The sequence below is a fragment of the Rousettus aegyptiacus genome, unplaced genomic scaffold (genome assembly GCF_014176215.1).
Source record: "Rousettus aegyptiacus isolate mRouAeg1 unplaced genomic scaffold, mRouAeg1.p scaffold_m13_p_4, whole genome shotgun sequence".
Lineage (NCBI taxonomy): Eukaryota > Metazoa > Chordata > Mammalia > Chiroptera > Pteropodidae > Rousettus > Rousettus aegyptiacus.
Genome location: NW_023416307.1, coordinates 40,575,429 through 40,596,298, shown reverse-complemented (window position 1 = coordinate 40,596,298; position 20,870 = coordinate 40,575,429). Strand labels below are relative to the sequence as shown.

The following is a 20,870-nucleotide window of genomic DNA, read 5'->3' as shown; positions in this document are numbered from 1 at the left end:
CTTAAATTAGAAATGTCAGTGCTGGAGGATTGAAAGTTGTAACAGTTCTGTTCTTTTTCTGGTTTGCAGGCCCTGAAAGCCATTATTGCCATGGATACAGCAGGAATGATCTTGGGATGGAAATTTTTTGATCATGCAGCACATCTTGGGGGAGCTCTCTTTGGGATGTAAGTTTTAGTGTAATTGACTGCTATACTGCCTTTTTGGGGTCATCTTCCTCTCTCCACCGCTAAGGAAGGCAGAGTAAGGCAGCTCTGGCCGAAGCAAGAGCAAGTAGCTTTGTGAGGGCGAGGAATCCTCAACATGGCTTGCTTTGGCCTTGCTCAGTTGCATCACGTGAGGTGGGACGTGAGAATGTCAGCCCTCCTGCCCCTGCCTCTGTCGTTTGTTGGAGACATGCTATGCCCTTACCCTCAGCCCCAGGTTACCCCCTGTCTGGGCTGTCATCTCTTTTCCCTACTCTCAGGCCTCCTCTTCCCTGCCTAGAGCCACCCTGATCTCCATCTCACCAGTGCTGGGCAGACAGAGTGGGTGGACCGGTTCCTCTGCCCACAGTGAGTTTGTGTGCATGCTGAGTGACTGGCCTCTGGGCCTCAGGGATCATAAACCAGTGGTGACCACTTTCTGAGCATTGTTATATAGCAACTACTGAGCTAGTACTTTATGTTATACTATTACTACCTCCATTTTACTGATGGGCTCAGAAGTGATCTTACCCAGGTCAAATAGCCAAGTAGTAGAGCACATTTCAACCTAGATCCAAAGCCCTTCCCATCTCATCACACCATATTGAGTACAATTGCATTGTGGTCACAAGATCTTCTATTTGTGCTTTAGGCAATGGAGTTTTGCTTAAAACAGTAAAGCTATAGTGTCTCTGTCACAGAACTTCCTCAGGACTCCTGATCCCGTTTGACTGTGAGAGTCTCTTTAGCAGAGTTGTCTATCTGATGTGCTCAAGCCCCAAACGGCATGTCTCTTCATGCATAAATGTTACCTTTTGCCTTTACTTGGTTTTTACTTTGTTTCATGAAAGTGGAAAAACTTAAGTTTTTATTTTTTAAATAGAAAATATATTCTAAATGGAGCAGTTTTGCCCAGTAGGCGGTGGAATTAAATGCCATTATGCCATTTATACTTTTCAGTGATGATTAAAGAATAGCATATGTGAGTTCTAGCTTTAACAGCAGCACATTATAAATAGTAGAAACTGACCTGATATTACAGTATGAGAAACAAAGAGTTATGAAAAGGGGTTCTGTTTTATGAACTCTAAATTTATCTGGATCTTTCTGTGTATACTTAAAGGATCTTCTCTTCAGCAAGTTTTTATTCTTCTGAACTATAATTAGATGACCTTTTTCCATTCTGAAAATAATTGAATCAAATGCATTTTAAAGTCCAGGATCTGAAGGGCAGAGGAACCCTTTCTCTGCTGTTTCTAATTTCAACTCCTTTCATTTACTACATTCTCAGTCATGTCCAGAATTCATTCTTTTTTTTTTTTTTTTAATCTTTTAATACAGATTTGGAAATCTGTATTAATGGTAAAGATTTCATTAGTATCCTCCTGCAGATTTCCTTGACTTTATGTCCCTCACCAAATTTTATGGACTTCACCTTGTGTTGTTGCAATAATAATAACTAACATATACTGTTATCAGTCCTTAGCTTACTCCTAAAGTCATGTAAGGTATTCCATTTTATTGACAGTGAACTGCTTAAAAAAGAGAACTTGTTCTAAGGTCATACAGTCAATGCAGAGCTGGACTTTCATACTGAGCACCAGACTGAGGTGGGTGCTGCTGCTGCTGCTGCTGCAAAAAGACACCTCAGAAACTGGTCATTTTGAAGTATTTTCCCAATTTAATTTAGCCAAATAACCCATCTTATATGTATAATCAGAATGGTATTCCTGAAAGATTAAAGTATTTGACTCTTTGCTTGAAATAAGTAGGTTAAAAAGATTTGGGAAGAACGCTTTATTAATGGAGAGATCCTGATGAGTAATTCATTTCTTGTAAGAGTTTTACAATTGCCTTTGAATCTGAGTGATCCTTTTTGTCTTGTTTTAAGTTCACCACAGAATTTGACTCTATGCCCAAAGGAATTCTGTTATATACCTATTAATTTGCGTATTTTTTAAACGTCTTTTTTCTTTCTGTAAATTTACTGATTATTTTTTCAGAATTTTAATGGTGACTATTTTCATGATCAAATTTTCACTCTATTTAATGATTTAAGATTTAGGTACTATTCAAGTACCTTATACATATGCAGAATATAAAAATACATTACAACTTTAAACTGCTCCTCTGATACCAATCTAAGTCAGTGAGGTGTCTGGGAGATGTAAAGGTCAACAAAATCTGGTCTATGCCTCAGGAAACAAGAATTCTGGGGAAACCAGGGCAAAAATAAAGGTTTTGGTAATAAAAGCTTTCATTAACAGCCATTCCAGATCAAGGACCTAGTCTTCCCCAGCCCGGGAGGTGGGAGGTAGGTGCCCTCGAGTTAATTTGCAGCCTGTGCTGCCCTCGGTAGAGTGCCTGGTGTCATAGTACCTTGGCCTGTGGGCTTCACAAAGATAGGCCCTTGTCATTCATCACTCACTATGCATTCCTCATCTTATGGTTGGTGCTCCCTAGATGCTGCAGTGTAGCACAGAGGTGAGAACACAGGTTTCAGACTCACATTTGGGTTCTGGTCTTTGTTCTGGTGATTTTTAGTTGTGCAGCCTGAGCAAGTTATGTTACTAAACATCTCAGTGCTTCAGCTTCCTTGTTTCATTACTTCAGGCTACTCTTAAGTAGTTTTTAACAGAGAATGGGCATTGGAACTGTTTTAAAGGGTAGGGCAGAATTTGATCAGCAGATAACCCTTTGTGTAGCCACGTGGAAGATGACTAGAAAACTTTAAAATAGCCATCGTTAGTAAACTCAACTTCTGATATTTCTTACCAGGCTTAGAATTGGTCTGACCTGTAGGTGAGTCCTTGATTGGCCACTTAAAAGCTATTAGCACCTTGGGCAGATTACTTTCTCTCAGACTTGATTTTCTCAGGTCTGTAATGGAAAAAGCAATGCTTAACTTGCAGGGCTGTGGTGAATCAATAGCAGTGTGTGTGAAGCACTTACACTTCAGAGAAGTCACATGTGGTCCCAACCTACTCTGACCTTTTCTATACTCCATATATTTAAGGGAAATCATAGATCTCATCAAATAAATTAATCAGCTGTTTTAATAAGCTAGATAGTAAATGACAGTGGCATTTAATTTTTTAAATGTCAACTTAATATTATCACGGTACTTAACATTTGTATGTCATACTATTTGAATGTCGAACCTGCTTTGTTTTTCTTTTCCCCAGATGGTATATTACTTACGGTCATGAACTCATTTGGAAGAACAGGGAGCCTCTAGTGAAAATTTGGCACGAAATGAGGACTAACAGCCCTAAAAAAGGAGGTGGCTCTAAGTAAAACCAGAGTTGGACGATACTGGTGCAACTGGCCCATGCTGCCTGAAAACCTCAAGAACACATCGGCCCTGGAGTGACCACATCTTTGCACCGCTGAGGGACACCCAGCATCTAGCTTTCTCAGTATTTTAACTATGTCCTCAGTACATGTCTTACTAGAAAGTGAATTATGACAAAGTTGTGAAATAAAAGTTTATATCTCTAGTTTGTAAACAGAGGATGTGTGTCTCTTTTGAAGAACAAATGCTGCTCTGGAGTCCTATTACATTTGACCTGGTTTGAGCTATGAACCTGGTAGGGTGCTCAGGGAAAGACCTAATTGAAACTCGGAGGCACATTGGCCTTCTAGCATCTCTGCTAAGCATTTACTCTTACCTACCTCTTTCATGGGTTGATAAACAGGTAAAAGTTAGGAGTATCTTCTCTCTGGCATTGGCTGAAATAACAGCTGCAGTTTTTTCTAAATTTTCCCAAGAAATGTAATGTTTTCTGGCAGTGAGTGACACACACAAAACTATTTTTAGGTTTTTGCTTTCTAGGTTAAAATTGTAGCTTAATTAACTTAGAAGGAAGTATCTCAGATAAGTTCAGACTTTAATCTGAACCTAATTGCATTTTATATTTGAAGATGTACATTCTTTGATTTAAATCATCTTACTGAAATAGCAGATACTGGTTGGTCATCATAGCTTCACTTTTGTGGAATTAAGTTGCCCTCATGATTGAGAATTATTTCTAAGAAATGCAATTTGAGAATTTAAAAGTTTTTCTTGAGCAGATTTACAGGAGAGATTTTAGTCTTGGTGGCCTCAAAAGGTTAGACTAAATCTTGTACCTTGCCCTGGAGAGGAGAGAAGACCCCAACATGCAAGCTTCTGGGCACGAGTGCTGGACTTTATGAAAAGCAATGGGAGTCGTGCCCACCTCCCCCGGGCTCTGGCATACGCAGGTCACATAAAGGCAGCTCGTCCTGTTGCAGGGGGAACCAGACAGCATACTCTCCTGCTGCCTCTTGGGCCATGGCCTGGCTAGGGCAGTGATTGTGTCCCTTTGCTCTGACTTCAAGCTAACGCAGGTAGTGGTTTGAGAGAGGAACCAGTATTGTAACTGGCCAGGGTGTACTGCAGTCCTCCCTGAGGTGCAGATTGGATCCCGTCCAAGCATATGCTTGAAACGGAGCTCTGGGTAATGAATGCTGTTTCAATAGTGTTATTAGTATAATTGGTCTACGGTGCACACTGAGAGCATGCATCAAAAATATGCAGGAAGCCTTTGAGTGTGGCCAGGGAGTTGTTTCTAATACTCTCATGCGCTAAACAGGCTGACCTTTAGCCTGGAGGATTACTCAAATTTAACTGTGCCATAAAACAAGAATGCAAGTCCAGCAGGAGAGAAGGGAACATTTATAGCATAGCGGCCAAAGATCTGTTGCAGCTGTATAAAAACTAAAGCCTTCGTGAACGTGCTTTAAAATTAGGAATTTTAGAACCTCGGGAAAGGTTTTGAGGGCTAATGCCAATTCTCAATGAAAACTGGATTGGTTGTCATAAATTCAGCATTGTAAAGGTAAGTAGTCGGTGACTCACAGCTGATTCAAGCACGTGTTCCCTGGGAAGCTTGGCCCCAAGTCTTCTCTGTGACCCCCTCATCGCTGCACCTTCCCCGTGTCTCCGCGGTGCAGCCTGGCACAAATTCGGCATCCAAGGGCAGTCCCGAAGATACACACCAGCGCGGAGGCGGACCCCAATGCTGACTTGAGGGGGATCGGCAAGGACTGTCACCCTCCTGCCCTCCGCCTTTGCGAAGCCAGGTCCGATTTATAAGATAACATTTAGCCAACTTTGGATTAAATTACAGAACATTATAAAAGTTGGACACTTGTCAATGCCTCCAGGCAGTTTCGTTCCCGCCCCGGCCCCCATCCCGGCTTCTGCGCCCCTCTGGTCGTGCGCTCTTCCTCAGCCCACGCCCCCACACCCTGCTCCAGCCGTGCATACCCGGGCCCCGGCCCCCTGGCCTGTCTCACCTAGTCGTCCCCACTCCGGATGGCCACCCCCCCGGCCAGGGGGCGGCGCTGCGGCGTCGCGGGGAGGGCCGCGGGGGCGGGGACGCCGGGCGGGGGTGGTGCGGCCCGCGCGCCGGGAGCCCAGCGGCGGGCGCGGGGTCGGCATGGCGTGGCCCTGCATCAGCCGCCTCTGCTGCCTGGCGCGGCGCTGGAACCAGCTGGACCGCTCCGACGTTGCGGTGCCGCTGACCCTGCACAACTACTCCGACCTCGAGAGCGAGGAGCCGGGCCCCGGCGGCGCCGCCTCGGGCAGGGGCCCGTCCCCCGCAGGCGCGCGGGATCCGGGGCGGGACGTGCCGCTCACTCAGTACCAGCGGGACTTCGGCGCGTGGCCGGCGCCGGGGGTATCCAGAGATGCGCCGCAGGGGCGCCGGCCGGGGGCGGGCAGCCGCAGAGGCAAATCCCCCGCACCCGCTGGCCGGGAGATCTACGTGCTCCCCATCGGCGACGCGAACGCGGATGCAGCAGCGACCACGTCGTACAGGTACGGGGCTGGGGACGGGGACCCAAGAGGACCGGAGCCTCCATCCTACACGACTTCGAGAGCGGCAGGCAGCCTCGGAGGTCACCCTCTTTGGTCCCTGGACGCAGCAGGCGTCGCCTTCCCTGCTCACTGACTAGCCTCACAGTGAATGAGCGAGCAGCTACGCCGATGGTGAGCTCACTACCTCACTCATAGCCCGCTCCGTTCTTCGGCAGCCCCATCAGAAAGCCCTCCGTTGGGCTGAGTTAAAATCTGCTTCTCTAACTTCCAGCAGGTGGGCAGAGGCTGACTGCTCAAGTTCCCTCTGGCCCATCCATACCATCTGGGTGGTTGATGGTGAGGCCCAAGCAGGGCTCCCGACTGGGATCCCATTGAGTGTCACTACAGGGTCGTTGACTTGGATTTCGCTGAGGACAGGTCTTTGGGTCTTCCGTGTCCACACCCCCTCCCAGCTCTGCCCCTGGACACCTGAGGGCTTTCTCCTTCCTTTTTCTCATTACAAAACTCATACTCACTGTAGAAAAAATTACAGAAATAACCCAACCCCAAACTGGTAGCTCTTTCTAATCCCTAACACGCATTTGAGTGCGTATTCATTTGTAATTATTACATGGTTAGCTTCTTACTATACACATTTTTTTCACCTATAGTAGATGTCTATGTTACTAGATGTTCTACAGCACGAGTTAATAGATGTGTAGTATTTTTTCTTATGGATATGCATTTACCTATATCTATCCAAATACTATTAATCTACTTTTATGTCACTGAATATTACGATGCTTCTAATTTGGGGCTATTAAAAACTTCTTTTTATCCAGTTCCTTCACTCCCAGGAATTTTCCCTATGTGGGGTGGGAGCTAAGGGATATAAGGTCGGGAATATAAGTTCGGTTGCAACATTGTACAGCAGAAGATGAAACAGCCCCCCTGTCCTGCTGAGGAAAGGCTGGTTAATTGTAGCTCTGCCATAGGATGGGCCAGTGGAAGGCTCAGAATGTCCTGGTAACAGAAGCTCTTCAATCGGTCCATGTCAAACAGGCAAGATGCAAAATAGCATGTCTGCTACTCTTTGTGTTTTCAAACGGGGTACTGATATACACATATCTGTTCTAATAAGCATAAGATATATCTTAATGGATGTGTGAGAAAATAGTAACCTTTGCCGAGAGAAAAGGGGTGAGGAGGATGGATGCTGCCAGGGGTGGAAGGAGACAGTGACATTTCACTCTGCTCTTTTGAACTGTTGCTTTAAAGACAAACCAACCAACCAACAAACAAACATGTACAGGCGTTACCTTTTAAAAGTTTTTTTTTAGGAAAAATAACTTTTGTGCTAAGCATCCTTATAGTTGAATCTTTGCTCATGTCATAATTTCTTTAGGTATAAATTCCTAAGTGTGGAATTAAAGGGCCAAAGAGATATAACCTTTCCCCCTCAGTTTTATTGTTTATATTAACTGTATTGAGGTATAATTTCTATACTAGTAAGTGTACAGCTGGATGATTTTTGTATGACTGTTAAGTGTACACATAGGCATCACCATTATAGGACATGTAGAACACATTCCATACCCCCCAGAGGCTCCTTCATGAGTGTGTAGTTTTTGAAGAACTCGACGGGGAGGGTTTGTTGCAGGGTGCGTCTGTGTTCAGACATGTGCTCTGATTGCAAAAACGCGTGAGGGAATGTCAGGGGCAGGGCAGGTGGTGGACAGTTCTGACTGTTGTCCTGAGCCAGGTGGAGGGGCCTGAACAGTGCCTCTGGAAGGCCAGAGGTCCTGCGTGTGCAGCACGGTCACTTGGCTGATGTTCTTGGTGCCAGGAGCAGGACAAGGGGTGGTGCTTGCAGGGACTGAGCTTCAGCTCAGGGAAGGAAACGCTTTCTAATGATCAGAACTGACAGTGGAGCAGCTGCCTCGTGTGGTGCTGAGCTCACGGGGATTTTTGAGAAAAGTCTGGGCTTTTAGAAGCAGTCCTGAGCTCACCGGTGGTGAGCAGATGGCTGGTGTGAACATCCTGTTGGGTCCTGCCAACTCCAGTGAAGCTAAAGGTACTGGTTATTACTCTGTTTAGTACATACTGGGCACCAGGCTCAGGACTTCCCATGGATTATTTCCCCAAGACTTCACAATAATCTTCTGGAGTCAGTTCACTTCTTGCCATCCCCATTCTACAGATGAGGAACGTAAGTGGCTGGCACAGGTTTCCATAGAGCGAGGAGTGGAACCCTTGTTGTCTGGCCTCAGAGACCAAATTTGTACTGCCCCCAGGTTATCCTCTAAGATGCTGCTCCCTGAGTCACTTGGTTGCTTGAACTGTGTCCTGCAGTGGTAGCTCTACTTCCTGGTACATAAACCTGGTGGGTCACTTGGCCTCTCTGCCCCTTTCCTCATCTGTAAAGCAGAAACAGCTAGAGCTTGGCTGCCTGGCCCCCTGAAACCCCAACTCTGGCAGAGACATAGGACTGCTGCTGACCTGCCTCCCCCAATACCAGGCCAGCTGGCATTTGGGGTCCTCCGCCTCCCAGCTCTAGGGCCTGGCATGAGCAATTCCATCCTGCCTGCCTTCTCGCAAGATGCTCACGACCTGAGCGAACTGTTCCCCAGATGTCAGAGTACTCATGGCCACTCCTCCCCACCCAGCAGGTCCTGCCTGGCCTGGGCCCTGGTCTCCGAGTGAGAACTGAGCTGGCTCACTTGCTTGGCCAGATGGGCACAGCAGATCCTACCCACAGCCAGCCTGGTCCCTCCTCCTGATCAATTCCTCCCAGAGCCTCCCCTCCAGAATTATGTGCCTGGCCATAGGAACCTTTGGCTCAGGTTCTAGCTCCACCCACTTCTAGAAGAGTTCCTTCCTCAAGCCATCTCCCTCTTTCCTTCTTGGGTGCGTCAGTTAAAGGGGGAATCATTAATTCATGGGAATCCTTGACTCACACTTGTCCAAGTGCTCATAACTTTGTGCACATGAGCAGCAGTCCCACTTCTTAGCAGAGAAGTTAAGGGATCTGTTGAAGCCACAGTGGGGTGAGAACCCAGGCCTCTGCATCCTCAATCTGGGGCTCTCTGAGTTCCCTGGACCCCAGTGATAGGGATTCCAGCTCTTAGGGCCCAGCTGAGGCCCTAAGGGTCCACATGAGACAGATGATAGTGGAACCTGCTTGGTGAGGGGAGGCACGGTGGACTTGGCCAGTCCTGTATTTTTATTATCTTCTTGGCCAAAGCCATTAATCTGCCTTCCTTTCTCCTGGGCAGTGACCAAGAGCTGCTGATTCTAGCTTTGGTCCCTTCTGCATCCCCACTGCTGCCCCCCTCTCCTCAGCCCTGCCCCGGGAGCAGCCACAGGTATGCTCTAGCCCCTGGCTCTAGTCGCTTCCTGCTCTGGGACCCCTGCAGCCACCCTAGGGCAGCAGGCTTGGGCTGCCAAGCCGAAGGCTCAGCTCAGCTTGGGGACAGAAGGGCACACCCAGGGGAGGACGTGCTTCCCCAGGAGAAACGGAGCAGCAGATGGCTTGGGCAGCCGGTCTTTGGAAACTTGCAGCTTCAGAAGCAAAAATGATCTGATAGGGCCCTGACCCAGCTCTCCTCCTGGCACCCGAGTGCTGACCAGGGACAGACATAGCTGCTCCTTGCACACGTGGCCTGCTCAGTGGGGCCCAGCTGTGCTGCTGCCAAGGAGAAAAGGCAGCTTTGTTGAACTCAGGACCTGAAACCCGGCCAGGGCTGTAGGGGGAATGAGACGAGTGGATCCAGCCCACATGCGGGTGCTGCCCCAGCCAGCTGGACACTTTTCCTCTGAATGTGGCCTTGGCCAGGTGCTCCTACGGACATGGTAGTTTCCTGCGTTCCTGAACCGCCTAGTAGCAGCACCGATAGAATTAAAAAGGTCTTTTTGTTGTCGTTGTTCAGAGGAATCAAGTCTTCATCAAAAGAATGCGCCTCTGAGGACATGGGGTTAGGCTATGCCAGCTGTCCCCAGCTTTCCCTGGTGCAAACCACCGCCCTTCCCCACACCCAGTGCCCATGCGCACAGAGCCATGCAGAAAAAGCCAGACCAGAATGAATGAATGAATGAATGAATGCAACAAAAATGGAAGGGGGGAAAAAGAAAGCCAGACTATCTTGTGGTTTTTTTGTGATGGGTCACTATGATCTATCCTCTGTCGCAGGAGTTAGGACAAATTATTAAAAACTAAACATAACATTGAGCCTTATGTTTCCTTCTCAATTGTAACCAGGTATGGAGGACTTTACTGTGCCAGGTGCTGTCCAGGCCAACACCTCCCCTGGAGGTTACCAGCAACCTGGGCTGGAGGTGACTTCACTGCTTCTTGGGCTCTAGGGTCCCTTGCAGTGGCCAGGAGACAACGTAAGGAGCATTAGAGGGCAGGGCTGGGACCTCGCTCTGTCCCCGAGGCCTACCACACACCAGGTGTTTGCAGTTTGGGATGAGTAAGATCCAGATGCTGACTGAGCTCCTCCCTGACTCCCCGGGCAGCCTGAGTCTATTGCTTATCCACAATGTGCACTTAAGTTTGTTGCTGCTTTCTTTGGGAGTCAGGTGAGCGGACCTCACAGTGGAGCACTCAGAAGTGAAGGGCAGGTCAGCTAGATGCTTTCTTCCGAAGTGGCTCTGTCTGGAGCTTGCACTTCTGCTGGTTCTGTGTAAGGAGAGAAGGGAGTGCCCGGAGCTGAAGTAGAATTTCAGGAGTGGACGTGGCCAGGAACATTTCACAAAGCCTGGGGCAAGGGCAGTGGCTCATCAGGGGATGGGGTGGCTGGTCCTATGCAAGGCTGTCACTGTGTTCTCTGTTCCAGACAGGAGTTCCAGGCCTGGACAGGAGTGAAGCCATCAAGATCCGCAAAGGCAAAACCCACCACAGTCATCACAACTCACAGCTCCGGATGGGACGGCAGCCCTGGGGCCAGCTTCCAGGTCAGACTGAAGTCGGTGCCACAGGGCAAGGGCTGGGCTCCTGGCTGCAGCGGGTTTGGGAACAAAAGGGCTTTTTCTAGGTTGGGGACTAGGAGTCAGATCTGGACGGTGTGAAATGGCATATGGCCAAGGGGAGCAGTGTTGGAGTGCCCAGTCATCCCTCAATATACAGAAAACCAGGGTTGTTGTCATCAGCCGGGTGGATGTCCCCCTAGTGCTGCTTTTTCTGGTGAGCAGGGTGTCTCATCTCACCCATGACCACTGAGCACTAGTGACAGGCATTTGTGTGAGAGTGAAGATGGGAGGTGGGGACTGTGCAGCTTCCTGATTCCACCCAAAGGAGGCTTCGGGGAGCAGAATGGAAGGTCCACGTGCCACGTCTGACCTAACGCAGTGACCCTGCCCCCTGCGGACGTTCCCCCACGGACCCTTCAGGTCAGCAGTCAACTCTTACAGGGCAGAGAGGAGGCTGGGAGGAGAGAATTCGTCCCCTGGAGCTGGAGGGAGTGGGACAATGAAAGGAGAGGCCCAGTGATGTGGCCACATTTCATTTTTCAGGTCCCTGAGGTGAGGAAGAAGTTTGCTCCTAACCCCTCAGCCATCTTTCAGGCCTCAGCTCCCCGGATCCTCAACGTGTGACTGCCCACCGAGAGGAGAGAGGGGGTGGGTCAGAACCACTGCCACCAGGGGCCGGGGCGCGATCTTGGCCCGGATGGCCCCCTGCCATCCGAGGGACACCAGTCCTCTCTCAGCTGCCACTGGACCACAGCCCTGGCACAGAGAGGCACAGGTGGACACGACACCACCCAGCTCAACTCTGGGACCTCAGCCGTCTCTTCTTTGAGAAGCGTTCGGAAGGCTCCAGTCTTTTTTTACGGCCTCTTTGGGCCACCTGTCGGTTTTTAAACCTCAAGAACTTGAGGATCAAGTCCATGGTGAACTGAACTGGTCCAGTGGGCCTGAGAAATATGGACTAACAGAGCCCTGAAAGAACCAGTAACGTCCACTCCGTTGTTTTCCCAGGCTGCATGATAATTTTATAACCTATGGTAACCCAAAGTAATGCCCTTGGATAGTCATGCACATGGCCCCACACGCTCAAGCTGTAGAAGAAATCTTAGGTCATCACCTGCATGTGACTCATAATGATGCTGAAGAACCAGGCAGAAGTTTCCAAAAGAAACAATATCATGGAGTTTCAATTTCAAAGAAATAAGTTCTTTATGGCCAAGATGACCCTTATGTTTTAACAAAACACTTCTTAGAATGTGTGCTTGAAGTTCTGAATGAATGAATGCTGTTTACCTTGCGGTAAGTTCCTGAGCCCTATGTTTTATTACTAATTCCAGTTTTCCCCCTTAAAATGTTAACAACTAAAAAGGAAGTGCCATCCACACTAAGAACTGGGAGCTTTTTTAAGGCAGCAGCATTAGCCTCAATCCCTGAAAGACCTTAAAATGCCATCTACCCCAACCCTTACCCACACGCCCGCCCTGTTCTCACACGCAGTTCCAGGGAGCCCACGCCTGTCAGGGAGGCAGCCTATGCTGTTTCTGCAAAGCTCTCTCCTAACTTGCTCGATTTTCCAGGCAGTGCAGCCACGTGGAACAAGCCTGGTTCCCTCTGCACAGCAGCTCTTCAGACACTAGAAGGAGTTTAGTGCTCGCCTCGGCAGCACAAATACAAACACTTGAAGGAGTCTGTGTCCCTTAGAGATTAGAGGCACCAGCTTAGGACAGTTTTTGGTAAGGAAACTCAAGGATTTCCCTTTGGATCTTTATTCCTCTCCAGCCCATGAGTGGCTCTAGTCTGGTGAGTACTTACTGAAGCTGCAGGAGATGGGGCTGTTTCCAGCTCAGGCTGCAAAGGCGGGGAAGGGGTGGGTTGTCCCCTCAGAGGTGCCAGCTCTGGCGGGCACAGCTCTTCCCCTCATTCCAGTAAAGAAAATGCTCTGAGAGAACAAACATTTTAAAGGAAAAACCCAAATCATATGCTAACACAAAGGGTTCTATTGTATCTATCGGACTTCACTGGTTTGCATGTTAGATGTTTCTGAGAAAAGAGACGGCCTGCTCGGCATTCTGTGGGAAATGAACAATCTCAGATTTTACTAAAATGCAAAAGTATACCGTTTTAATTTCTTGCTAATTTATTTCTTTAATTATGAACACGAGCGCCTTCTCTTATGACTCCCTTCATCCTCCCTCTGGCAATGAGGACTTCGGTGCATCACAGCTGCAGCTGGTACCCCTGGAGGATCGTGAGTCCTGAGAACACCGCCCCGGGCTGCAGTCTGCACTGCCGTCACATGTTGTCTCTCGCAAAACCCACCAGCCCCTGTTCCACATCCCCCGCCCGCACCTACGTGCCCCCACCCCCATTCTCAGGAGCCTAGAGTAAAAGGCTAGTTTTGGACTCAAATCTTGACTTCTCCACTTACTAGCTGTGAGCAGTTTAAGCTTCCATTCCCTTATCTGCAAAGCTAATACCCCTCCCTACCTTGCTAAGAGAATCGGTGTTTCTGTGCAGGGCGCTCAGTACATGGCCAAGCGCTCCTTGCCCCTTTCCCAGGAGCTGGCTGGCTCTCCTGTCAGGTGCGGCTTTGGTCCATCTGCTCCATCTGATGCCACCGACGCAGTCCCTCTCACGAGACCCTGCCCACCACACTGTACAGCAGGCAGTGCCCTTCCCTCCCCAGAGCCTGCACTCGTTCTCCAGCCATCTGTCTGCGGCACCTCAGTGGGGATAAAGCAGGCCTGCCTTTCCTGGCAGTGCTGGCCTTGCAGCAGCAGAGGGAGCGCCCGCTGCCTGAGGCAGCCTGACTGCTGCAAGGCATAACGCATGCCCGAGAAACTTTCTGGAAGGCACCAGAACAGACAGCTTTCCACAAACACCCCAACCCCCACCCTCTTTACTAGACTTCATTAATTATTATGAAATCTGGGTTCTGAAGGAGAAATTTCCACCCACTCAGTCTAGGTCTTGGCCAAGCCTAACATCACGCTACTGGAGGGGCCTTAGGAAACGACAGACAGCAGACTCAACCATATGTACGGTTCTAACCCGTATGTATCACATACATATATATAAAGAAAGAAATGCACTGGAATATTAGTGGTGGTTATCTTTAAGGAGGGGGCTTAAAGGTAATTTTTAAATTAATTATACTGTATTTCTTCAAGTTTATAACAAGAATTTTTGTATTCTGTAATAAGTTTTTAAAAATAAAACAGTTCAATCTGTTACCTAATTTCAGCCAAAAGAAAGTTCAGTATTAATAATTCCATAACCAAAGTCAGCACTGCCAGAGTCACTTCCATCAGGCCTGCTGCACCACGAGGCCCTGCCAGAGGGAGGCCCACGATCATTCACCTGCAGTCAGAGCGAGGTCCCACCTCTCTGTGCCCTGTGGTGTTTTAAACTCAGAAAAAGCTATCGCTAAAACTTTCATACCTGTAATAACTCCAGGATTTTAGGCCAAACTACAAAAAGCAGCTTCTGAGAAAACCTTGGCCCTGCTGGCCCCACTCACACAGGCTCCTTCAGTCAGTGAGAGGGAATCCCCAGTTAAGGTACTGCCTGTGACACTGATCTTTGACTGACTGTTGCACGGCTCCTGTCAAAGGCTCCTGTCAAAACCGTGGCTGAGACAATTAACATTCAGCCTAAGCAATGCCCCTAGTCGTCTTCCTGGACTACTCAACTTCCTAAAGGTTGACACTAGGTGAAGCCTGGTCCCAGGAAAGCTCCACACCTGGGCTATCTCACACTGCCTCCTCCCTGCAGAGGAGGGGCTGTAAAAGCTTTTAGTTCTACATAAGGATGGATATAAAAAGTGGTCATTCTAAAATGCTTCTGCCTTTTTGGAAATTTTTTAGCCATTATGATAGCAGACAGTTACAGCAAGACTGTCACGGGAGTAACTTCTTTCAGGCCTTAGCTCAGATCAATTTAATCTTGCCAGACAAACCAGTGAGTTTCTTCTTCAGAAGACAGGCGCTACTGCCACGTCGCCTTGACTTTGAGGAGGCTCTGAGCTCAATTAAGCAGTTTTCCTTTGCCCGAAGCTGTCTGAAATCATTATGTCTGGGGTCAACATGTATCTTCCAGGTTTTTTGCAGACTTTTACTTAACTGTTATCCTTTATCTAGCGTAGTCTTGAGTTCTTTTTGGAAAAAAGTGGAAGAATTAAACACATAAAGACCTATATCTTTGCCCTATCCCAGCTCTAGCTGACCTAATGTAAGAAGAACCCTATACCAAAAAACCCATCACAAATACTAAAAGATTTATTGTAGGTATTTTTGTTACACAATTATGTTACACATTATAATACAAATACATTTGAAACATTAATACATATGGGGAATGTTAAGCCATTTAATATTTCTTTTGCAAAAAGGTAATTTCTTTAGGTTTTCATACCTGTAGTAAATGAATCTGTTCTCATTTGGATTAAATCTTCCATCCTGTAGAGCTCAGTCACAGTCCACTCATTGCTGCATGAATCTATACACTTGCCCATGACCTTTGCTTGGAGTAGTCCATGTACAGACTAGCTAAGCCTTTACTACTAAACTATTTTATCACCAAGCCAGGACATGCCTTATGCCTTACTGAATAGACTTCCTCTTGCATTTGCAATTCTCAGATGCAGAATAAAAGAGTAGATTTCTCATGGTGTCACCTCTGCCTTTTCCTGACTCAAACATCTACTGGACTCATGAAAACACAAATCATGTTGCTTAGATAAGTTTCTCTGACTCACAGGTTTCAAATTGTCTTTGAGCAGCTTCCTAACTGAGAATAAATTCATTCCTTTACTTCCACACAGTGTTAGAAGCCTGGGAAACAGTACCTTTATTAGGACTGCACATCATGCAGGGCACTGCTAACCTTCCTTCTTCTCTTCACTTCTCTTGCCCATCTGCTTATAGTTTCACTGCTTCTGAGCAATAACATAACTCTAGCTTGGCTTTGGCAGCCACTTCTCTACCTTTAAGGCACTCACAAGTGTTTCTCTGAAACACTTTTCTTCTTGGGAAAAACTTGACAGAGAAGAGCAGGACACAAAGTCCACTGACAGGATGAACCACCCAAGTGGGGCCTGTCCCACAGGCTGCTCCCCACTGGCCACTCAACATGGATCCAGCAGCAGAAGCTCCTGCACCACGTGGACTGTGTGGACCCAGCTCCCTCCCTGGCACACATAATGATGGTACAAGTCTGCCAAGTGCCGGGATTTGTGGGTGTTATCTATTATAAGCATATTGAGAACTTCTTGGTTATAGTCAAATCTTTCCCGACCTACTCTGGGATCTGCCTATTGACAATGCTCTGAGATTGGCTGTAACAATGCTTCTATGCCCCCCCCCCCCAAAAGAATCCTGCTCAGTTTGCAACCTCCCCCCGCATGGCATCACTGGGTCCTGCAGCCGACACACCTGGGCCGAGCGCAGATCCTCCACACCATGGCCACCTGCTGAGTGCTGAAGCCCAGTTCAGGGCAACTGTCGGGGATGCCTGTATCCCCAGCCCATCGAATGGGTGAAATCTCTAGTCTGTCAGACTCATGTTCTGTCTCCTGGAGGGAGACTCGGGCCCCAGGTATGCCCCTGAGCACACGCCCAGAGGATAAACACGGCCTGGCCCAGCTCTGGGACCCTGTCAGGGAGCTTTACAGTGAACAAAGGCAAGCTGACAGAGCATGCGTCCACTCGCAGCTTCACCTTAGAATCAGGAAACTTCTCTCCTAACGGGATCTGATCTGGGACTGAACACTCTGGTGTTACACTGAATTAGGTGGAGGTAATGGTTTGGTAGCCATGATGTTCCGAGGCACAAAGAAAATAACCTCCTTCCCCAAAGAGGAGAGCCATCGCAGTTCAGAGCTTCATATACACCTCCAGATCCTGCTTTCCTGGGGCAGCTTCCTTCCACTCACTGATCTTCATTCAATATCCCCATGTGTTTGTTGGTGAGGAAGTCCAGAAAAGGAATGTTGCAAATGGCCTGGTGAATATTACTCACTGTAATTTCTTTGGGAATCCTAGTCCAAAAAAACAAAGGCTGTTAAGTGCAATTCTCGCATGTATTTAATAATTTAGTCAATTAATTTATCTAAAGGACTATCTCCTCCAAAGGCCTAATAGAAGGGGATAATGATGAGTGACAAGGCATGGTTTAGGGCTACCTGGGGGGTGGGGAGAGTGGCCAGGGGCATTCTTTTTCTCTCTTCTTTCCTATTAATTCCTTTTAACTTTGGTGAAGACTTGGTCCACTCTCTTCATTTGGCCCTTTTTAGGGCTCAGATCTGACTTCCCAGTCACAGGTTTGAGATGGATTTCAAGAAGCTGGTTGAATTCAAGATTAAGGAAAAAAAAAACTGAGGATTGAGAAAAGAGGAAGTAAAGTATAGAGTACAGCAATGATATTTTTGTAATTCAGTCTTAGCAGACTGAAAGCGGAGTCAAAGCACCACAGTACTCTGGGACCATACTTCCTGTCTCCTGGAAAGATGGGAGATGGAGTCAGACCAACGACTGAAGCGATAACGGTACCTGTTGTGGGATGCTGTCTGGTATCCAACTGCCAAAGCCTGTCTGAGGATGTCATTCACCAGCTGCTCCGTAGCCTACAACAGAAGATGCTGTTACTCTCAAAAACAGGCATCTGCTTGCAGGCAAGATGGGATGCATCTGACCCTATCCCAGACTCTAGACTTTGAAAACTGTATCTAAGGATCAAAAGTCCTTAAGGAGTGATAGAGGCCATAATTCTGAGAAATTATGAATGTGACTAATTTTCATTAATTAGATGTTCTCAAATAACAGGGTTATTTATGAGGTAACCTGCTATGGGAGGCGACCCACCAGGAAAGGAACTGCTAAGCTTAAATGAGGCTGGGTAAAGAAACTGGTTTTTGTTATCACCTTGCTCAGGGATGGGGCAGTGTGGCTGTTTCTCTGCTGCTATTGTGACATGTGGAGAAAATCCACGGCTTTGCCTCTGTCACCTCCTCTGTCACCTCCTCAAATAAGAGCACTGACTCTCACCTCAGACGACTTGAAATGGCACTAATGAATATTATTAGAGTAACATCAGCAAAGAACTCTTATTGGAAGTGCTTCAACACTCAGAGGAACCATAATTTAGTTCTTTAAAATCAGAAAAAAAAAAAAAAAAAACTTTAAGCCTGAAACCTTAAAACTTGTCATCTCTATTCTGTTTCTGTATTTTATCCCTTACTCAAAACAGCCTGGCATTCAGACTGCCCTGCCTGGCCGGCCGCTCTGCTGCCAGCGGACACCCACCTTTAAAATCATGTCCTCCACCACTGACGCGTACACGTTCCTGTGAAGCGCCACGGGCTGCAGTGTGATTCCGATCTGAAAAAGCCGAAGAAAGCCACTTGCTCCTATTTCCACATTAAAACAGCCTCTCTCCAAGTGAGCACACTTCTCTGACCCCAAAGAGATGTCTGGTTGGAAGAATAAAACGTTCTGGACAAAATTCATGGGGAGTTCACGAAGAATATGTTATCCTGTTTCTCCGCGTTTGAGTGAATGCTGCTAGAATCCTGCATCTACCCCCAAATCCCCTTCACGGGAGAACATGGTCAGGATTTGCCATGAATTCTGACAGTGGGATCAACATACTGGAAAGCCTAGAACCAGACTCTAAGGCTTTATTTACAAAAGGTGATGAAGATATACTTGGAAACTGCGTCTTGCCCCATTTTTCACATCCTCTTATAACTGAAAACAAACACCACCTTTCACTTTGGAGCCGAAGCAGCCGTGCAGGTGCCAGATGCTGAAGAGCTGCTAAGTTCCATCAGAGGTGGGTAACTAACTCTCACCTGTACCATAAGGTGCATCCACACCACAGGCAGAACACCTGGGGGCTATAACAATGTCAGAGAAAGCCTAACTTTTGAAGTGGAGCTTGAAATATTATGACATGCCTTAGGAGAAAAAGGTGTTTCTACTGTGGCAAATGAGAAAAAGGGAGATGAGAAGTAAAAAATTGTCTATATGTAGCTCTTTGCTAGTTTCATGTTCAACAAACAGCCTTTTCACATGTAATTAATTTCTCACCCAAGGGCCCCAGTGTGGGAAGATGAGTACTCAGAAAGTATACTCCGAGTTTATCAGGCAGAAGTAAATCACACATTTACCTCACCAGAAAAGTCTGCTGTTTATAAGGCTGAATGTCTGAGCATCTCACACCTGGTTTGTGATCTAACAACACCACAGGCCACAGCTCCTACCTTCTGTGTGATGTCGCCAATAAATTCAGACCCTGGTGTTCGTGGCAGGTACAATTTCATTTCTTCCTGTTTCTCTTCCTGTTCTTTTTTGATGTTTATCTGTAATGGCTCTGAGAGGTTGAGTATATCCACCTCTTCTTCATTCTCTGGCTCTCTCTTCTGAAACTGCTGCAGGTCCTCCAGTTTCTGGCAGAGGTTGTCAGCAGAGGAGAATGATGATGGACACTCTAAATGAGAGCAATCAGTCTTATGACAGTTGTGGTGACAAAAGAAAAGGACTTACCATCTCTACAAGACCCACCGCTTGAGACCCAGAGAAGAAGGGGGTAAGTTTCAAGGGAGCTGACCTTCTCTCAGGTTCTAAGAGTCTATGGATCTCTAAGTATGAGAACTACTAATTCATCAGGTAGACAGAGACAGGCATCTTGTGTTAAGATGTACGTGATGAGACTGCAACCTGAGACAAAACAGACAGTACATGAACCTGACCTGTGCCACCAAAAGGACCATCTCCCTGCTCTCAAATGTTAATGACTAAATTAATTTTCGTATTTTAAATCCAGAAAATTTAGAAATGCACAGTAAAGATATAAAAATCACTTGTATTGTCACTGTTCAGAGATCATTACTGCTAACGTTTTAGTGTATACCTTACATCTAGTCTTTATTAAGGTGACTTATACAAAGTCTAACAAAGAATATTAGAACTTTAAAGCCAGAAGGGGCTCTAGGTATCCTTCCGTGCACCCCTTTCACTTTAGGATGAGTAAATGAGGTCCAGACCAGGTACAGGATGGGCCTACGGGCACCCAGCAGGATAATGGCAGGACAGCCAGTTCCTGGCTTCTTCTGTTTTACTGACTGGGTGCTCACTGATTGATTAATCAGGCATAGTAACAGAAAGCCCAGTGTATATGAAGGTATATAAAGTATCATGCTCTACAAATACTACCAGTGAAGCACAGAAGTGATTAATAAGGTGGCTGCTCTCCAAAGGGCTTAGAAATATAAATCTGACAAACTCTTAAGGTTCTGATATTAAGTGCCGCTGGGGAGCAGAGAAAGGAGACGTCATCCTGCATTAGGGCTCCCAGAAAAGCTTCATGGAGAAATGGAACTTGTGCTAAGTCTTAAAGGAACCTCCACACCCTCCCCGTGCTCCAGCTTCCCTCAGTCGGGTAAGGCGGAGCGTCTGTTTTTCTACGGAAATGGAGTTGGGAGGAGAAAACAACCCTTCTTATTCTTTAAGGTTAAACTCAAAATATTCTCCCATGTAAGCCCTGCTCCTCCGATATAGCAGCTGCTTGTGTCTTTATCATAAAACAATTCATTTTGTCTGCAACGTTACTGAGTATTGACGTCTGTGCCTCCAACACTGAGTCGTGCACTTCCTAGCTAGGTCTGAAGATGAAGTAACAGATAAGACAGTGTCCCTGTCTTTAAGGAGACTGGACAGACTCGTCTTTGAGGGGTTAAAAGGTCACGAAGGAAGAAGTCACTGCTACCTGGAGGAAAGGAGGTAGATTAGCAAAGTCTTCCAAGAAGGGGGGTGGGGTGGGGCTCCTGAGCAGACAGTGTATGCCCACTGTCCAGTCTGAGTGAGCGCATTCCTGGATGGGGCATGACACTTGGG

The 20,870-nt window shown here is 47.2% G+C and overlaps 3 protein-coding genes across 8 annotated transcripts in view; 2 read left to right on the top strand and 1 right to left on the bottom strand.

Annotated features, from left to right (window-relative positions):
- PARL (presenilin associated rhomboid like) overlaps positions 1-3,696 on the top strand; it is a 40,254-nt gene extending 36,558 nt beyond the window's left edge. For both annotated transcript variants that reach the window (XM_036219059.1, XM_016137992.2), the window contains 2 exons: positions 70-167; positions 3,371-3,696. In XM_036219059.1, the coding sequence (XP_036074952.1) occupies positions 70-167; positions 3,371-3,482 (210 nt within the window). In that variant the 3' untranslated portion in view covers positions 3,483-3,696. The remainder of the gene's footprint in view (positions 1-69; positions 168-3,370) is intronic.
- A 1,929-nt stretch (positions 3,697-5,625) lies between these two features.
- Positions 5,626-14,215, top strand: MAP6D1 (MAP6 domain containing 1). Of its 3 annotated transcripts, XM_036218529.1 has the most exons (4): positions 5,626-6,030; positions 10,848-10,965; positions 11,306-11,400; positions 11,524-11,611. In XM_036218529.1, exons 1-3 carry the CDS (start codon positions 5,651-5,653, stop codon positions 11,360-11,362), a joined length of 555 nt encoding a protein of 184 aa, XP_036074422.1. In that variant the 5' UTR covers positions 5,626-5,650; the 3' UTR covers positions 11,363-11,400; positions 11,524-11,611. The 3 variants fall into 3 exon arrangements, with proteins under 3 accessions (XP_036074422.1, XP_015993483.2, XP_036074421.1); XM_016137997.2 differs by lacking the exon at positions 11,306-11,400 and having other exon boundaries at positions 11,524-14,215; XM_036218528.1 differs by lacking the exon at positions 11,524-11,611 and having other exon boundaries at positions 10,848-11,380.
- Positions 14,216-15,233: 1,018 nt separating this feature from the next.
- Positions 15,234-20,870, bottom strand: part of YEATS2 (YEATS domain containing 2) — a 77,499-nt gene continuing 71,862 nt past the window's right edge. For all 3 annotated transcript variants that reach the window (XM_016137994.2, XM_016137996.2, XM_016137995.2), the window contains 4 exons: positions 19,238-19,464; positions 18,279-18,353; positions 17,526-17,599; positions 15,234-17,014 (listed from right to left, as the gene is read on the bottom strand). In XM_016137994.2, coding sequence (XP_015993480.1) covers positions 16,906-17,014; positions 17,526-17,599; positions 18,279-18,353; positions 19,238-19,464 — 485 coding nt within the window. In that variant the 3' untranslated portion in view covers positions 15,234-16,905. The remainder of the gene's footprint in view (positions 17,015-17,525; positions 17,600-18,278; positions 18,354-19,237; positions 19,465-20,870) is intronic.

What these genes read in the sequence shown, in the direction of transcription:
- MAP6D1 (XM_036218528.1), top strand. Translation starts at nt 5,651, where the DNA reads ATGGCGTGGCCCTGCATCAGCCGCCTCTGCTGCCTGGCGCGGCGCTGG. An exon ending in GCAGCGACCACGTCGTACAG is followed by an intron (nt 6,031 to 10,847) that starts GTACGGGGCTGG and finishes TCTCTGTTCCAG; the next exon opens with ACAGGAGTTCCAGGCCTGGA.